At 42.9% G+C, this 15,586-nt stretch overlaps 2 protein-coding genes across 3 annotated transcripts; one reads left to right on the forward strand and one right to left on the reverse strand.

Annotated features, from left to right (window-relative positions):
* Nucleotides 1-9,647, forward strand: tdrd7b (tudor domain containing 7 b). 2 transcript variants are annotated; one of them, XM_061959275.2, is made up of 20 exons: nt 1-290; nt 1,466-1,672; nt 1,756-1,900; nt 2,535-2,718; nt 3,253-3,335; nt 3,688-3,896; nt 4,064-4,417; nt 4,495-4,796; nt 4,866-5,058; nt 5,931-6,042; nt 6,150-6,352; nt 6,435-6,569; nt 6,992-7,075; nt 7,217-7,351; nt 7,426-7,536; nt 7,618-7,766; nt 7,882-8,108; nt 8,170-8,353; nt 8,472-8,632; nt 8,749-9,646. In XM_061959275.2, exons 2-20 carry the CDS (start codon nt 1,466-1,468, stop codon nt 8,967-8,969), a joined length of 3,399 nt encoding a protein of 1,132 aa, XP_061815259.1. In that variant the 5' UTR covers nt 1-290; the 3' UTR covers nt 8,970-9,646. The 2 variants fall into 2 exon arrangements, with proteins under 2 accessions (XP_061815259.1, XP_061815258.1); XM_061959274.2 differs by lacking the exon at nt 1-290 and adding an exon at nt 579-903 and having other exon boundaries at nt 8,749-9,647.
* Nucleotides 9,630-13,545, reverse strand: LOC133605903 (calcium-binding protein 2-like). Its single transcript, XM_061959281.1, has 8 exons — nt 13,386-13,545; nt 13,240-13,312; nt 13,007-13,148; nt 12,652-12,682; nt 12,302-12,445; nt 11,782-11,891; nt 10,211-10,358; nt 9,630-10,128 (listed from the first exon to the last, which is right to left on the reverse strand). Exons 2-8 carry the CDS (start codon nt 13,299-13,301, stop codon nt 10,100-10,102), a joined length of 666 nt encoding a protein of 221 aa, XP_061815265.1. The 5' UTR covers nt 13,302-13,312; nt 13,386-13,545; the 3' UTR covers nt 9,630-10,099.
* Between the last annotated feature and the right edge of the window lie 2,041 nt (nt 13,546-15,586).

A 15,586-nucleotide genomic window follows, 5' to 3' on the forward strand; every position in this document is an offset into this window, starting at 1 on the left:
CTTCATATGTTCCTTATTACACGAGTTATAATCAAGCATTACTACTCCTTTACTTTTCTAACAGATCGATTCCTGTTTTTCAGAATAGCTTTCTCTTGTTCGTACACACTGACGTGGAATTATCCAGGGTAAATCTGACCAATCAGATAGCGGAGGAGAGGCAGCACTTGCACGGGGTGACTAACCGGACACACCGGGTCCAGAGATCCGCGGCCGCTCAGACCTGTGGTGGTGACAGCACTGCAGCGTCCTAAACCTGATCTGTCAAACTTCACGTTTTGGGGCGCAAGGTACAACACTTTTAACTTATTGTCATTTTTTATGGGTACTTTTACTAAAACTTGTTGCTCTTGTTTAAGTTGTCGGTTGTCTTTTGTCGTTATATCCTTAGATGACTCGGTATTTCGAAGCTGGTTAAGTTAAGATGTAACTTCCGGTATTGTACTTACAAAATAAAATAATATAGTAGGAAATGGGTTTGCGTGAACCTTAAACATGGCTCATATTGGTGTTGTTTTGAAGGAAATGTTTATGTTTGCACGTTTGTGTGGTTAGCTTGCTTCTGTGCCATATTGAGATTGTAAATTCGATGTCATTTAACGATCCTATTTAGTCACACTGCTTAATGTCAACAAGACAGCCCATCTGTAAATACTTGCGATATAACTTAACAAACCTTCTGTTTGTGTTTGTGTTTGCTGACGAAAGTCATTCGGATAGTTTGGTGCTGATCGGGTGTGCCATGTTACGTCATTCCTTCGCTTTCTTTTCTTCAAAAGTGAAACAATACGGCATATAACCTGGAGGCTAGATTTTTAAATCGTCCTTTTTGTTCCGGACAGGAGTGCTTGGCTGACTGCATGTTTCTATCATTGTTGTCAAATGGTACTAAAAAATGCACAGGTAATGCATTTTGTGTGTGTGGGGCGGGGGGCGGGGGCGGGGGAGGGGGGGGGAGGTTGGGGTTCAAAGCAACATAAACCAGTTATTTCGTTTGATGGGAATAAGCGGTAGTAAATGGATGGATGGATGGATAATCGAACGTGAAGAGGGGGCATACTGTCCAGGGCGTGTCTATAAATCCCCAGTTCCAAACTCGTCATCATTATGTTGATATTATTTGGTAATTTTTAAGGTATAATGTGAATTCCTTTGCATGGCGGTTTGGCAGCACCTCCTTATGGGAAATGGAGTGCTTTCCTTCTCAGAAAGAATGTACTGACTTTTTTGCATTTCAACAGAATTATGTCTGCATGGTCCCTTGACCGTTTACTGTGTGATTTCAGGACTAGTAACTATATTACATTCAAAACACAAACCTTTACCAAACTGGTAATCTGATCAGTAGCAAAATGTCAATCCCATATTTGGGGGTAAACAAAACCCAAATACTTTATTGAGTTTTGTGTTTTAACTGGTTGTATTTGTACAAAACATAAATTTTTGCTAAATGTTTTTGTTGAAGATGTCAGACTACGAGCTGGTAAAGAAAATGCTGACGATTATCCTCCAAGCCAACAAGGGTGGAATGTCACTGTCCCGTCTTCAGTTCGAGTACAAGGAGCTGACCGGCGAACAGATTCCACATAAACACATGGGACACAATCATCTGGACTCTCTGCTCGCCAGCATGCCCTCCGTGGTCCGAGTGGAACCAAGCCGCTCTGGAGAGGTACAAGGTTACTAATCCTGTCAAAGGAGAATACTTAGAAAACTGAACGTAAAAGATCTGTATCTGAATTTGTGTGTCTCCAGGTGGTGTATTTTGCTTCAGTGGACAAAGAGATGGCCCACATTGCCCAGGTGATGGCTCGCCAGCAGGGCTCCAAGAAGACTGGGCGACCCCACCTGGTGAACACCCAAATGAGGGTCAAACCAGCCACCCTGCTCCTTGTAAATGGTTAGCCCTCATGCATTTGAAAACTGTTTGAGCGGTGCACACACTCTTTCCGTCCTATAATTTGCAGTGCCTCCACTCGAGAGTATGAATCAGCAGAATATTCTCAGACTCTGAGGAGGTGGTAGTGGGAGGGGGGCGTAGAAGGAAGGGACTTCTGAAAAAAAGAAATGCAGCAGAATGCAGAATGGTGGTGTGTAGGGTGGACAGATGACAGGAAAGGAGAGGAGTCATCCGGGGACAATGACGGCGAGCCTACAGAAGTTGAGGATTCGGCGCTAGGCAACAAAGGCTGATTTGTGCATCACTGGGATTTTGATATTCAGGGAGAGTAAGACCTCGGACTGTGACTTGATCCCAGTGAGGTGATGCTTTGCCATATGATTATTTTCAAATTGTTATCATTGTACATATGCATGCCTCTTGAAGTAATTAGGAGGTTAATAGCCTCACTTGAAATACATTGAGAACTGAAAGAGTGTACAAGGTGCATGTTAAACCTGACAAGTGGAGTGTAAGAGTAGACATGCTTAGTTTTGACCCATTGTGTCTCATGCATGGCACACATGCCCTCCATTCAGAGACACTGCCTCGTCTCACTATTTTGTTTGTGTGTCTGTATGTGTGCTTCCTACAGCAAAACCTCAAAACTCCCTGAGGCAGCCAAGCCACCGTGGACGATGCGGGGGCAGAGGTCGAGGTGGCGGCGGTCGAGGGGCGGGTTATGGAGACTTTAGACAATCCAGGGATGTGAGCGATGGCCAGACGGATGGCAGGACGGTCCAATCACTAAAGATGTCCAGTCAGAGCACACCCTACAGGTAATATAATTTGCAATGCATGCGGCTCTTTGTTCTTTCCTCGATGAAAAAACTCCATCAGATGTTCAGTTTGCTCATTCAGTATTAACTGATGTCCTCTACTGTCACCATGGTTGTCTGGTGGGCTTGTATCTCTAAACATAACAATGTAAATCATGTTCCCCGCCCAGTATATTGGCAGGGCATAAAGTGTAAACCTTCCTAATCCCCCCTCTATTATGTGGTAGATTAACACATTTAAACCAATACAGAGTGAATCAGCACATTCAGTGGATTGGGGATCCCACTAGAATAGACCTTTCTCTAGACAGCAGGGCTCTTCTATCACATTGTGTGCATGTGTGTGCATGTCCACATGCAGGAAGAAGTAAATGTATACAAGTTGTATTTAAAATGTTGTTTGTTGAAACAGCATCACGTGGTGTGCTTACATTATAATCCTGTAATTGTCTCCCACAATACGTTTAGAATTTGACACAAAGCCAATAGTGCTCTCCAAGTTCTATTTCAGAGATGATGTGGTCCTGTGTCCAGGTCAGAAAAGAGAATGACACTCCCATCACGATTTCAGAAGGAGGTACATGCTCACCTGTCCAGAAATTCCCAACAAATCAGCCGTAAGTAGGATAATTCATCTCACTAAATAAACTAGGGATTGTAGAGAAAAGAGAGAAACAGTCTCTCTAATAACAGCTTTTAGCTGTGACCTTGAAAAGGTTGACTTGATTTACACTTCCTGTGAGTGAGGACAGTATATGTTATTGACTTTCTGGCAATGTGCTGAGTAAGTAGTATTGTGAATTTGGTGACCAAAGTGCCAACTAACTGTGTTAAAAGGGATAAGCGGTAGAAAATGGATGGATGGATGGAAGTTTAAAAGGGCACAATGCTTTCGAAGTGTAAAATATCAAAGTACTTGGAGTGTTCATTTCATGTGTGTGTGTGTGTGTTTGGTTGTTCATCCTTTAGCACCCTCTCAAATAAAGGAGAATTTGGGCTCAAGCAAAGGAAAAGTCTACAACCCTCAGCAGGTCCAGAGCTGTATCAAGGAGATCCTGGCTAAGTACAGCAATGGCTTCTGGGTCTCCAAGCTGCCTCAGATTTACAAAGAGCTTTATAAACGAGACCTTCCTCCAGAGACCGTCAAAGACCTGGAGACCTGGACACACATATGCACCGTATGTTCTGCAACATAATCCTGTAGAGTAATTATACAAAATAATAATATAGGCTGCTTGCATTGCGCCCATTCACTGCTGCTTAGCAGCATGTGAATGGGCGCTTGCACTGCAGCAGGCTCATAACAAGTGTTTGTCTAATCAGTGGGTCCCATTTCTTCATTAAGGTTGAGAGAACTTGCAGCAGTAACCCATCTGAGCTGCTTCTCTACCCCGCCAAAGAGCAGACCACCGCATCCCCCTCTTCACTAGTCCTCAACTCAAACCCTACTTCAGCCTGTGTCCCATCTTCTACCTCCCCAGCAGACAAGACCTCGCAATCCTCTGTCCAACAGAGACCCCAACTGAGGCGCTCTGGCGCTCACCCTCCTCCATTAGCATCCTTGTCGTCCCATAGTCCTCCCTCCTTGCCTTCCACCCTTAGTCCTGAGCTAAAGCTGAAGCTGGATGAGCTGCTGCAGAAGTATTCCAGCGGCCTCTGGGCACATGCGCTGCCCCAACTCTTTCAGGACACCTATAAAGTCAGTGTTGAAGGGTGAACAGTGTGGTTGGCAGGACATTTTGGCCGTAAATCCCTTTGTTCTCATCTGTTTATCAGACTAAAATGCCTGAACACGTCCTCGAGAACCTTCACCTCCTCTCAGACATCTGTACCATTGACTACCCGATGCCTGACAACCCCAAGAGGGCCATCCTTTACAGGAAGAGCAGCACAGGGGGAGGAGGAGAAGACGAGATCTGTAACAAGAGAGCATCGTTGGCCAGCGAGGACAAGCAGAAGGTGCAGGAACCTGAGAGGAGACTCTGTGATCACTCAGTACCTTCCCTGCAGATCCCCAAAGAGGAGTATCCCTCTGTCTTGGTGGTGGAAGCCACCAACACTAATGAAGTCATTCTCAGGTAGAAGAGAGCTGTCTAAGCAGAACTAAATGGACAGATCTGATTGACAGAAGTCTCCTCCTTGTGAAGGTACATAGGTGAGAGCTACTCACAGGCACAGGAGTCTATGGAGGATGAAATGAGGGAGTTTTATGGCCTGGACAAGAGAAAGAGGACTCCTTTATTGTCTCCATGTCTGGGCCAACTTGTGGCTGTCAGGGCAGAGGAGGAGGAGGAAGTTCTAAGGGCACAAGTCTGCGAGATCATGGCAGATAAGGTTAAGGTGAGTAGCCGCCAAGGACCACCACTGTTTCGTAATGATTGATTGATTGAGACTTTTATTAGTAGATTGCAAAGTACAGTACATATTCCACACCATTGACCACTAAATGGTAACACCCGAATAAGTTTTTCAACTTGTTTAAATCGGGGTCCACATTAATCAATTCATGGTAGTGAAAGCTTTCCAATTCTTTAGACAGGTTTACAGTGCAAAGAGCCGCACTATTCACTGACTTTGTGAAACTTGAACTGTTAGGATAGAATTCTGCAAAATTTGTCAATCACAACTTTTTTGCTTTGACTAGAAATTACATTAATCTGGGATTATTTGTTTCACACATGCATGCGCACAAACACACTCACTCACAGACCATGCTCAGGGCCAAGAAATCACAGTATAATCATCATTATTATTATTATCATTAAGTCTCTAATACACATTCTGCTGTTCTTCATTGGGAGGACAGTTGACGGGGGGACTGCCTTGGTAAAAAGAAAAAAACATGGCTTGCTCGCTTACTCAAATGTACTTTCATGCACTTTATCAAGATAAATCAAGATAAAAGTCAGTTGATTTATGCCGTCGCTCCTCCCGCGACATAATGAATCACCGAGGCTTGCCGCTTGCGTCAGGCAGTCAGAGGGTAGATCCAGGACCGTATAGCCAACTTGCCCTGGCCGGTGAGGCTCTTACCCAAATGGGTAGAACGAGGCAGAAGAGTTGGCCATCATGCAAATAAAAGTGCAGCTCATTAAGTGATTTAAAAAAAAATCGAAAATTTGATTGTATTTTAATGTTAATATTTTTTTCTGCCCACTCACAGTTGGTATACAATACATGTCATTGATATTGATATTGACTTGGCTCTATAGGTGCACTTTGTTGACCATGGCTTCTCAGAGGTTATTAGCAAAGCCAAGCTTTTTGAGCTGCATGAGAAGTTCTTCAAACTCCCTTTCCAGTCAACCAAGTGCAAACTAGCCGGTGAGACCAAAATCAATCATAAAACCTTCATCTTTATTATTGTATATCTTCCTTTTTTCCACCCCATTTAATTAATTAAATATTTGTCACTCAAAATGTGTTTACAGGCCTGGAGCCATTCTGCCAGGAGCCTGCCGTGCTGAAAAAATTTGAGGCGATGGCGAGTGGCAGGATCCTTTTGGCTGAAATCTTGCAAAGAGGGCAGACCCCTCTGGTGATCCTGTATGACACTTCGCAAGATGACGACGTCAACATCAACGCAACCTGCATGAAAGCCCTGCAGGACAAGACACTGACCAGTCCGCTACAGGTATAGGGGAGAGTGATGGTGAAAGTGGTGGCTTTTCTGCATGTCTGCACCATGCTAGACTTATATTAAGTGTATTCCTCAGGTTAACAGCACTTACATGAATATGACCGTCAGCAGCGTCTGCTCCGACGGCACAATCTTCTGTCAGCTGCCCTCCAGAGGTCTTGCCAAGCTCAACGAAATACTGGATAACATTGAGAAATACCTTCACTCGCAGGTATACTCCATGCCACACGTAGTGTACATGACTTTACCTAAAGGGATTGGCCTTCTTGCAATTGTTAAATTCATGCTACCACACAACATGGTTATTATAGCATGATCACATTTACACTTCATTGTTGTATCTCCAGTGACGTTTAACACAATGTGACTGCCATGTACGCGTCTTGGAATGTGTCTGTGCCGTCTCAAATTAGTGGACAGATTGAGATTAGGTTGATAATCTGGATTTGATGCATCGCCAAGCCACTTAGGATGTGAGCTGCCTGGTGCCACTTCTCTCCTTTAAGACTTTACGTCAGTGTTTAGGTAAACAACGTTTTAAGTCTAGCTATGTGGAGTCCCTGTCAAAAATTAGTAATTACTCTCTTACTACAAATCTTATATACAGTGTAATTAAATATATAATTCTCCCAGGTAACGTCGGAGTTCTTAGTGTCCAGACCATTTTGCGGCAAAGGATGTCTGGCTCGATACAAAGGGAAATGGTCCCGTATTGAGGTGAGATGGCCTGTGACTGTATAACAAATATTCACCCAACAGCCAGAATAATAGGTACACTATGAGATTAATGACAAGTGCGGCATGAAAAAAGTTTGAGGATATTGCATTTGTACCTAATGCTTGACTGTTTATGTTTAGATCACCAATCTGCATGGCAGCAGAGTGTTGGACATCCTCTTTATTGATGTGGGAGTCCAGGCTTCCGTGGAGGTGTTTGAACTCAGGGAGATCCCACAGAAGTTCCTCCGTGATTTCATGGCCATTCCACCACAGGTTGGCCTCGTTTGAAGCCCAAAAAAAGAGTTTAAGGATATACAATCATTCCAAATATTCTCTCTGGTGTTTAGGCTGTCAAGTGTTGCCTGGCAGGCCTGTCTGTCAGCATCGGGTCTTGGACTCCAGAGACTGTCCAGTGGCTTCGAGAGAAGGTGCTTAACGCCACTGACTGCAGCATGAAGGTATCTTGATGTAATTCCACCTTCCGTTTTGTTCTCATGTCACTCTTTCATCATATATACCCCTTTAAACTCCCACTTAAGGTGGCCAAGGTAGATGAAAGCAAGCATTGTGTCTACGTTCACCTCTTCACTGATAAGAACTTCCACGACCCAGCCTGCAGTCTCAACCATCAGATGGCAAAGTCTGATCTGTTTAAACGCCAACCTGATGTCTTCCTGACAAGCCACAGGTGTCTCACACTCACATTTCACCTCTCCCTGTCCGTATGTTTATTGGTTGCGCAAAAACGACCTTACTGATTGTCACAAAGTTGAAATCCCTTTTATGTTTTACTTATCCAACAGTCCCGTCAAGTGCTCCACACTTACTGCCCCCGCCAAAACGCAAAGCAACACTAACATCACCAACGGCAATCCAAAGTCCACTTCGACACCGGCCAAGACTAATTTTAGAAGGGTTCTGTCAGGACCCACTGGAGGCGGCAACACAACCACCAGCAGCCCATCTCAGACTGCCCAACCCTCTTGTCCTTCTATCCAGCTGCCACCACTGCTAGAGCTGCCCCCTGCAGGTCATAATCACCATAAAGGCTCCCTGTGCAGTTCATTTAAATAGAAAGGTGTCTTTCTCAGGAAACAACATGGATGTGTATGTGTCGGTGGCGTGTCATCCAGGCCATTTTGTGCTGCAGCCCTGGAGGGACATGTACAAACTGGTGGCGATGATGGAGGAGATGATCCTCTTTTACAACCAAACTGATGAAACACCTCTAAATGTGGAGAAGAATCAGATATACGCTGCTAAGGTGGCGAACGAGTGAGTTAAGCCATGCTTTATTTGGGTATGAATCAATGTGGATTTGATAATAACAAGACAAACAGAAGTAGCTATGCTCTCTTTTAAGTGTATCTCAGCCACCATCTCCTCTTTGCAGCTGGTATCGGGTTTTAGTGAAGGGTGTTCTCACCAATGGGCAGGTGTCTGTGTACGAGTTGGACTACGGTAAGCATGAGCTGGTCAACTGCACGCAGCTCAGGGTTCTGAACAGGGAGTTCAGACAGCTGCCCTTCCAAGGAGTCACTGCTCAGTTGGCTGGTGAGTCCAAAAGGACAAATCTTTACCTTTTTTGAAGCTCCTCATGCCAGTCTATCCTTTTTACCCAAGTCAAACATGGTGGCCAGCTTCATCCTCACAACTGTCTCAACCTACAGGAGTGAAGACAAGGCAGTGGTCTGAGGAAGCCTGCATTGTCTTCAGGAACCACGTGGAAAAGAAGCCCCTCGTGGCCCAGCTGGAGGCTGCGCAGGACGTCGCTAACGCATGGGACAGGAAGTTGACGGTCTTCCTGGTCGATACCTCGCAGGAAGAAAGAGACATCTGGGTGCATGACATCATGGCAGAGTTTACTGATGAACTTGTCGGAGACATGTAGATGTATCCTAAGATTGTGGACAATCTTGCCATTATTAGGTTGGCTCTCTAACAGACACATGAACGTTCTTACAACTTAAACATTTCAGGGGACTGAAGGACCAAAAGTTGGAGAGCAATGAACAAAACGGGTTTGCCCGAAAATATTGACATTGTGGCCCCTTGCTGATTATATTGGAATGTGATTTGAGTGACTGCAGTGCCACAATAACAATGTAACACAATATTGAGCTCTTCAGCTCAAGTTAACAATCCAGTGACTGTTATTTGCATCTCAAGAAGCATCCAGTTTGGCTGTCACTCGAGCAGGCGATAACATGCACACGCTTAGTGAACAATTGACTTAACTTGTGTAAAGCATGCTATGCATTTCTTTCCAAGTATGTGCATATACCATTTAAAGTGAATGATAAACTTAAACATGTAGATTTATGAAAGTACACTCCACATTTTGTCCCTGCTGCACTTTCTACTTCATGTTCAAGACTCAAAGATCTGAGCTACACAAACAGACCAGGAATTAATTTATTATTGAAGCTATATATAACACTATTTGCATTTAACATGATATTGACACATTTTGAATAAAGCTAATGACAAAAGAGGTGATATTTGTGTAGGAAGTTTTTTCAAATGTATTTAAAAGGTAACAAAGGAAGACAACGTTTGAATTTCTTTATTAAATTAAGAAAACATGTTATGCACTTATTTACACATCAAGTTGTTCTCTTCTGTCTTCATTATTTATTATTTGGGGACGGTGTGGCTCAGTTGATAGAGCGGCCATGCCGACAACTTCCCCAGCGATCCCCAGTTTCCGCCATCCTATAGTCACGTCCGTTTTGTCCTTGAGCAAGACACTTCACCCTTGCTCCTGATGGGTCGTGGTTAGTGCCTTGCATGGCAGCTCCCGCCATCAGTGTGTGAATGTGTGTGTGTGAATGTGGAAATGGTGTCAAAGTGCTATGAGTACCTTGAAGGTAGAAAAGCGCTACACAAGTAACCCATTTACCATTTAGACAAACCATGTACTGTTGCGTCTTGCACTACAACAAAGTTACAATTAACATGTTATTGTTGGATTTATTGTTTTTGCAATGGTTCAGTTACAGGAGTGCAAACCCCTGGACACTAGCGGATGGAGAGCATCATCACAAACTCTGAGGAGGAGAGCATAGATAACACAGTAAGTTTACAAAAGTGAAATGCTTGAACGTGTGAGTCAACCTTCAGCATTTTAACCTTCAAAGTCAATGTTGCCGTCTGCATTTATGTCCAACTCCTTCAGGATCTCCTCTAGCTCTCCTTTCTTTAGCTTCTCGCCCAGAAGGCTCTTGGCTGCCTCCTTCATCTCATCGTGGGTGATCTTCCCGTCTCCATCCAAGTCAAACTTCGCATGAACAGAGCAATGTGTGCAAAATAATGATCATCTATAAAAAAAGGGTTACGTTTCTCGCTAAGAAATGCACAGATATCTGCAGTGCGTCAGGAAAGTATTCACTGTGCATCACTTTTCCCACATTTTATGTGACAGCCTTATTTCAAAATGTAATACATACATTTTGTCCTCAAAATTCTACACACAGTACCCCATGCTGACAATGTAAACAAGTTGTTTTTTCCCCTTGCAAATGTATTAAAAGTTAAATAAAATAAGAAATCACAGGTACATATGCATTCACAACTTAAGGTCAATGTTATACGTTGGACCTTTGGCAGCAATTACAGCCTCAAGTCCTTTTGAATTCGATGCCACAAGCTTGGCACACCTCTTTGGGCAGTTTCACCCATTCCTCTTTGCAGCACCTCTTAAGCCCCATCAGCCATTTTCAGATCTCTCCAGAGATGTTCAATCAGATTCAAGTCTGGGCTCTGGCTGGGCCACTCAAGAACATTTACAAAGTTGACCTGAAGCCATTCCTTTGTTATCTTGGCAGAGGGCTTAGGGTCATTGTCCTGCTTAACGATGAACCATTGCCCACAGTCTGAGTTCAAGAATGCTCTGGAGGAAGGTTTTCATTCAGGATGTCTCTACATTGCTGCATTCATCTTTCCCTGTAGCCTGAGTAGTCTCCCAGTTCCTGCCGCTGAAAAACATCCCAACAGCATGATGCTCAATTTACTACAGGTGTACTCCAATTAAGCTATAGGAACATCTCAAAGATGATCAGTTGAAACATGATGAGCTCACGTTTGAGCTTCATGGCAAAGGCTGTGAATACGTCTGTACATGTGATTTCTTAGTTCCATCCATCCATTTTCTACCGCTTATTCCCTTTGGGGTCGCGGGGGGCGCTGGAGCCTATCTCAGCTACAATCGGGTACACCCTGGCCAAGTCGCCACCTCATCGCAGGGCCAACACAGATAGACAGACAACATTCACACTCACATCCACACACTAGGGCCAATTTAGTGTTGCCAATCAACTTATCCCCAGGTGCATGTCTTTGGAGGTGGGAGGAAGCCAGAGTACCCGGAGGGAACCCACGCAGTCACGGGGAGGACATGCAAACTCCACACAGAAAGATCCCGAGCCCGGGATTGAACCCAAGACTACTCAGGACCTTCGTATTGTGAGGCAGATGTTGTTTTTTTAATACATTTGCAAACGTGTAAAAAACATTTTTTTTCACAATGTCATTATGGGGTATTGTGTGTACAATTTTGAGAACAAAAAATGAACTATTTCCATTTTGGAATAGGGCTGTAACATAGCAAAATGCGGAAAAAGTGAAGTGCTGTGAATACTTTCCTGGTGCACCGTATTACATTATTTAGAAATATGTAAAATGAGTATTATTGTCATTCTCACTTGTAGAAAAGCTGACTGGAGCTCTTTGAGACCCAGCATGTCTGCAGTCTCTCCCATCATTCTGGGACCCATCAGTTCAATAAAGTCCTCGAAGTCCATTAGTCCGCCCACTTTGGACGGGAAACATGAACTTGGTTAATTGCATAGCTATAAATGTGCTTATTGCAGGCTCCAGGGGATCGATGCGTTTTGTACAATAAAGAAGGTAAAAAATCATCCAAAGTAGGCAAAGCTCTCAACAAAACGCACATTGCTTAGCTTTGTGTTAGCTGACAGAAAATTTGTGTTATATATAACCCATCCATCCATTTTCTACCGCTTGTCCCTTTTGGGGTCGCGGGGGGTGCTGGAGCCTATCTCAGCTGCATTCGGGTGGAGGGCGGGGTACACCCTGGTCAAGTCGCCACCTCATTGCAGGGCCAACACAAGATAGACAACATTCACGCTCACATTCACACATACTTTGTTTAAATGTATATTTAATAGCACACCTTAGACACCCCGATGTACGTGGACTCACTTCTCATTTTGATCTGCTGCACTATCTCCAGCAGCTCCATCTCGGTGGGCATGTATCCCATGGTCCTCATGCACTCTGCCACATCCTTGTAGTTCAGGTAGCCATCTTGGTCATAGTCAAACTCCTTGAAGGCCTCTTGCAGCTCTTTAAGAGGATTCACATGTTCAAAGAAAAGCACTTAGAAGAGTTTATTACTTAATTGACTTTAATTGGGCTGTGACTTGGGGATCTATCTCTGATACTAAGCTATTAATGCAAACCACACCTTTCTCTACAGTATTCAGCTGTCACTGCAGGGTCTCTGTTTTTGTTTTACTGCAATTAAGTTGCATTTCATCAGCGAAACTTACCGTCTAATTCACCTTGTGCTAATTCTCTTTCCTGTGGAAAGAAAGGGATGACTTTAAAAACACTTTTCCATGTCATATGTTTAAATGTTCTGTCATTGATTTCATGTGATTTACAAATGAAACCAGTTAGTAACCTTTCAGTCATGCTAACAATGCCGTTAAGCTCCTGTTAATGAGGAGCTAATGCTGCATGCAGCAGGTTTAGAAGGATCAACCAGCCAGTGTGCTGCTGACTCCACTATGATGTCTGACATTTGTGATTACCTTCTCAAGATCAAAGCTCGTAAAATACCACATACTTATTTTAATACTGTAGATATAGTTGTTGAAAATAATGTGATCCTTGTCTACTTACAGCTCCAAAAACACTGTGGAGCACAGAATTGTAGACTTTGGTCATGCTGTCTGTGGATTTCTTGGACTTTTTGGAGGACTTCTTTGGCGTCTCTGACACCGAGCCGGATGGAGACCCCTGAGACGAGAAAGTCCCGCTTTTGCTGGACAAACATGGAAACAAACCGGGTGAGTGCTTTTATGGTGTGAAATAACAGAAGGGCTCATGATAATGTTTGAAAGTGTAAAATGTACCCATCCGTTGAAGTGGAGTCTGCAGACGCTGTAGAAGAAGTTCTTTCTACTGCCTTGGACATGGTGTCTATCACTAAGACAAATTTTGCCGTAAATCAACTGTTGTACAATTTATGTCCTCATTTGGTTCTAATTGTGTTTCTTACCTTTACGTGTCCCCAACAAGGCAAGAGAAGGAATCAAAACACTGTCCTTGCTTGTTGCCCGTCTTCGCTTGGATCTCTTCTGTTTGTCCTAACCTCTTGACGTCCTAGCATGAGAGAGGCTTAGCAGGTAATTACCTGGCTGAACGGGTTGCCATATAAATCAAAGAGTGGAGCAGCAGTGTGACTGACTCCATCTGGAGGAGCAGGTGGAGAGGAACATCTTTCTAATAATTAGTCCTCCCCATCTAGTTGCCAAAAGATTAGACACCACTTCTGCACCACTACAAATACGTACAACCAACAGGAGTTTGATATTAATACCTCTATAACAAGGGTGTCAAACGTACGGCCCGAGGGCCGAATCAGGCCCGTGAACAGGATTCATCCGGCCCGCGGGATGAGCTTGCTAAGTATAAAAATTAAGCTGAAATCTTTGAATTAAAGAAACAGCTGTTCTAAATGTGTCCACTGGATGTCGCAATAGCAATTCTTTGTATCTTAGACTTAGACAAGTCTAAGTCTAAGATACAAGATAATCTAAGAATAGCAATTCTTTGTATATTTGTAGATGATGCTAAATGTGTGCAAAATAAACCACATGATGTTAGTACATCAGTCGAGGAAAATGATCAAACCACATAAATAACATACTGTAATTTGATTTTGATATATATTTTTTTATCTTGATAGATTGAAAATTAGCAACAATGAGTTGACTGATGAACATTATCACATAATTTATTCAGAAAATATAAATAACGACAAATAAAGTATAAATACTATTAACCGCAACAGGTAATTGTAAAAAACAACAACCCAACAACATTATGATTTGTACAATTTCAGAATGTGCTTGTTCTATTTTTAAACGAAGAAAACAATCCGAAGTTGTCTTTATTCTTAAGTTATCGTGCCGTGATTTTACCAGTCCGGCCCACTTGAGAGTAGATTTTTCTCCATGTGGCCCCTGATCTAAAATGAGTTTGACACCCCTGGTCTATAACCTTGTCCAAAAAATGCATTAGCACAGTGGGTCAGAAACTCTTAAGGCAGTGGCAGTGAGGTGTGAGGTATTCATGTTAGAACCATACACAAGCCTGCAGCTAGCTGGCAGCAGTACTCAATATAATAAAAAAAGACTGCAGGTGTTGTATTTTTGTCATTCTACTACACTTGGCAACATCATGTCGTGAGCTGGAATATCTACTGTTGCTGCAACAAAAACAATGTCCGGATCAAAGTTTCTCACTGCAGCCACTAAATACAAGCAGATTCCTCTTTTGTTTATGTAGTTGTTGTAGATTTTCTGTGCATCTGGCAGAGTGATGGCAAATAACACTGAAGTTGAATGTGTTCAGACCAGGGTTGTCAAACTCATTTTAGCTCAGGGGCCGCATGGAGGAAAATCTGTGCACACGCGGGCATCGTGGCATTAAAACAAAAAAAATAAAGACAACATCAGATTGTTTTCTTTGTCTTACTTTGGCCAAAAATAGAAACGACTCATTCTGAAAATATTACAATAAAAATATTTTTTTAAATACCGGCAGCGATCAAGTTTAGAACCATGAAGGAAAGAAGAACGTGAATGAATTTTTATTTTGTATGATTTTTTTTTGTGAATTAATGTTTGTGACAACCTTTTTCCAAAACACAATATAGAATGTGAGATATGACAGGATAATGCATACATTCATCATTTGTTTTCAAAACGGTTACAAAAAAAGTGGGAGCCCAAAAATGTACTGTGGGACACCATTTTTATGACTGGATGGGGTCCCTGGGACCCCATTTTGAAAATTCCTAGTGCCAACACTGATGGAGTATCGGTGCGTGCAGGCCTTGACTTTGACACCCCTGGTTTAGACAAATGCTGTGAAATTTAAAAGCATTAGTAAAGATTGATTGTGTAAAAATACATGCTCACACTGATATAAAGTATAGTTGACAGTTTGAAATGCTCCAATTATCTTTTCATTCCGGTCCTGTCCTAAAATAATAGTTATCTTTTTTACTTTGTTGGTGTTTTGATTTAGTACATAAAATAAAGTGTTTAACTATTTGTTTCCCATGTATTCATATACTCCTAAACATACGTCCAATCCTTTCAAGCCACACACTCGTACTCAAAGTTGTGTGTCCCCCACATCTGAAAGGGTTACTTCCACCCCACCCCCAGTGCAATAGACAAATACATGGAG

This window comes from Nerophis lumbriciformis, linkage group LG05 (genome assembly GCF_033978685.3).
Source record: "Nerophis lumbriciformis linkage group LG05, RoL_Nlum_v2.1, whole genome shotgun sequence".
In the NCBI taxonomy this organism is placed as follows: domain Eukaryota; kingdom Metazoa; phylum Chordata; class Actinopteri; order Syngnathiformes; family Syngnathidae; genus Nerophis; species Nerophis lumbriciformis.

Bases quoted from the DNA above. Each gene is read 5' to 3' on its own strand.
- tdrd7b (XM_061959274.2), top strand. From the start codon at position 883: ATGGTACTAAAAAATGCACAG. The intron at 1,901-2,534 runs GTTAGCCCTCAT...TGCTTCCTACAG, and splicing joins CACCCTGCTCCTTGTAAATG to CAAAACCTCAAAACTCCCTG. The intron at 7,767-7,881 runs GTGTCTCACACT...CTTATCCAACAG, and splicing joins GTCTTCCTGACAAGCCACAG to TCCCGTCAAGTGCTCCACAC.
- LOC133605903 (XM_061959281.1), bottom strand. From the start codon at position 13,301: ATGTCCAAGGCAGTAGAAAGAACTTCTTCTACAGCGTCTGCAGACTCC. The intron at 11,892-12,301 runs GTGAGTCCACGT...TCCCGTCCAAAG, and splicing joins GCAGCAGATCAAAATGAGAA to TGGGCGGACTAATGGACTTC. The intron at 10,359-11,781 runs GTGAGAATGACA...GTTCATGCGAAG, and splicing joins TCCAGTCAGCTTTTCTACAA to TTTGACTTGGATGGAGACGG.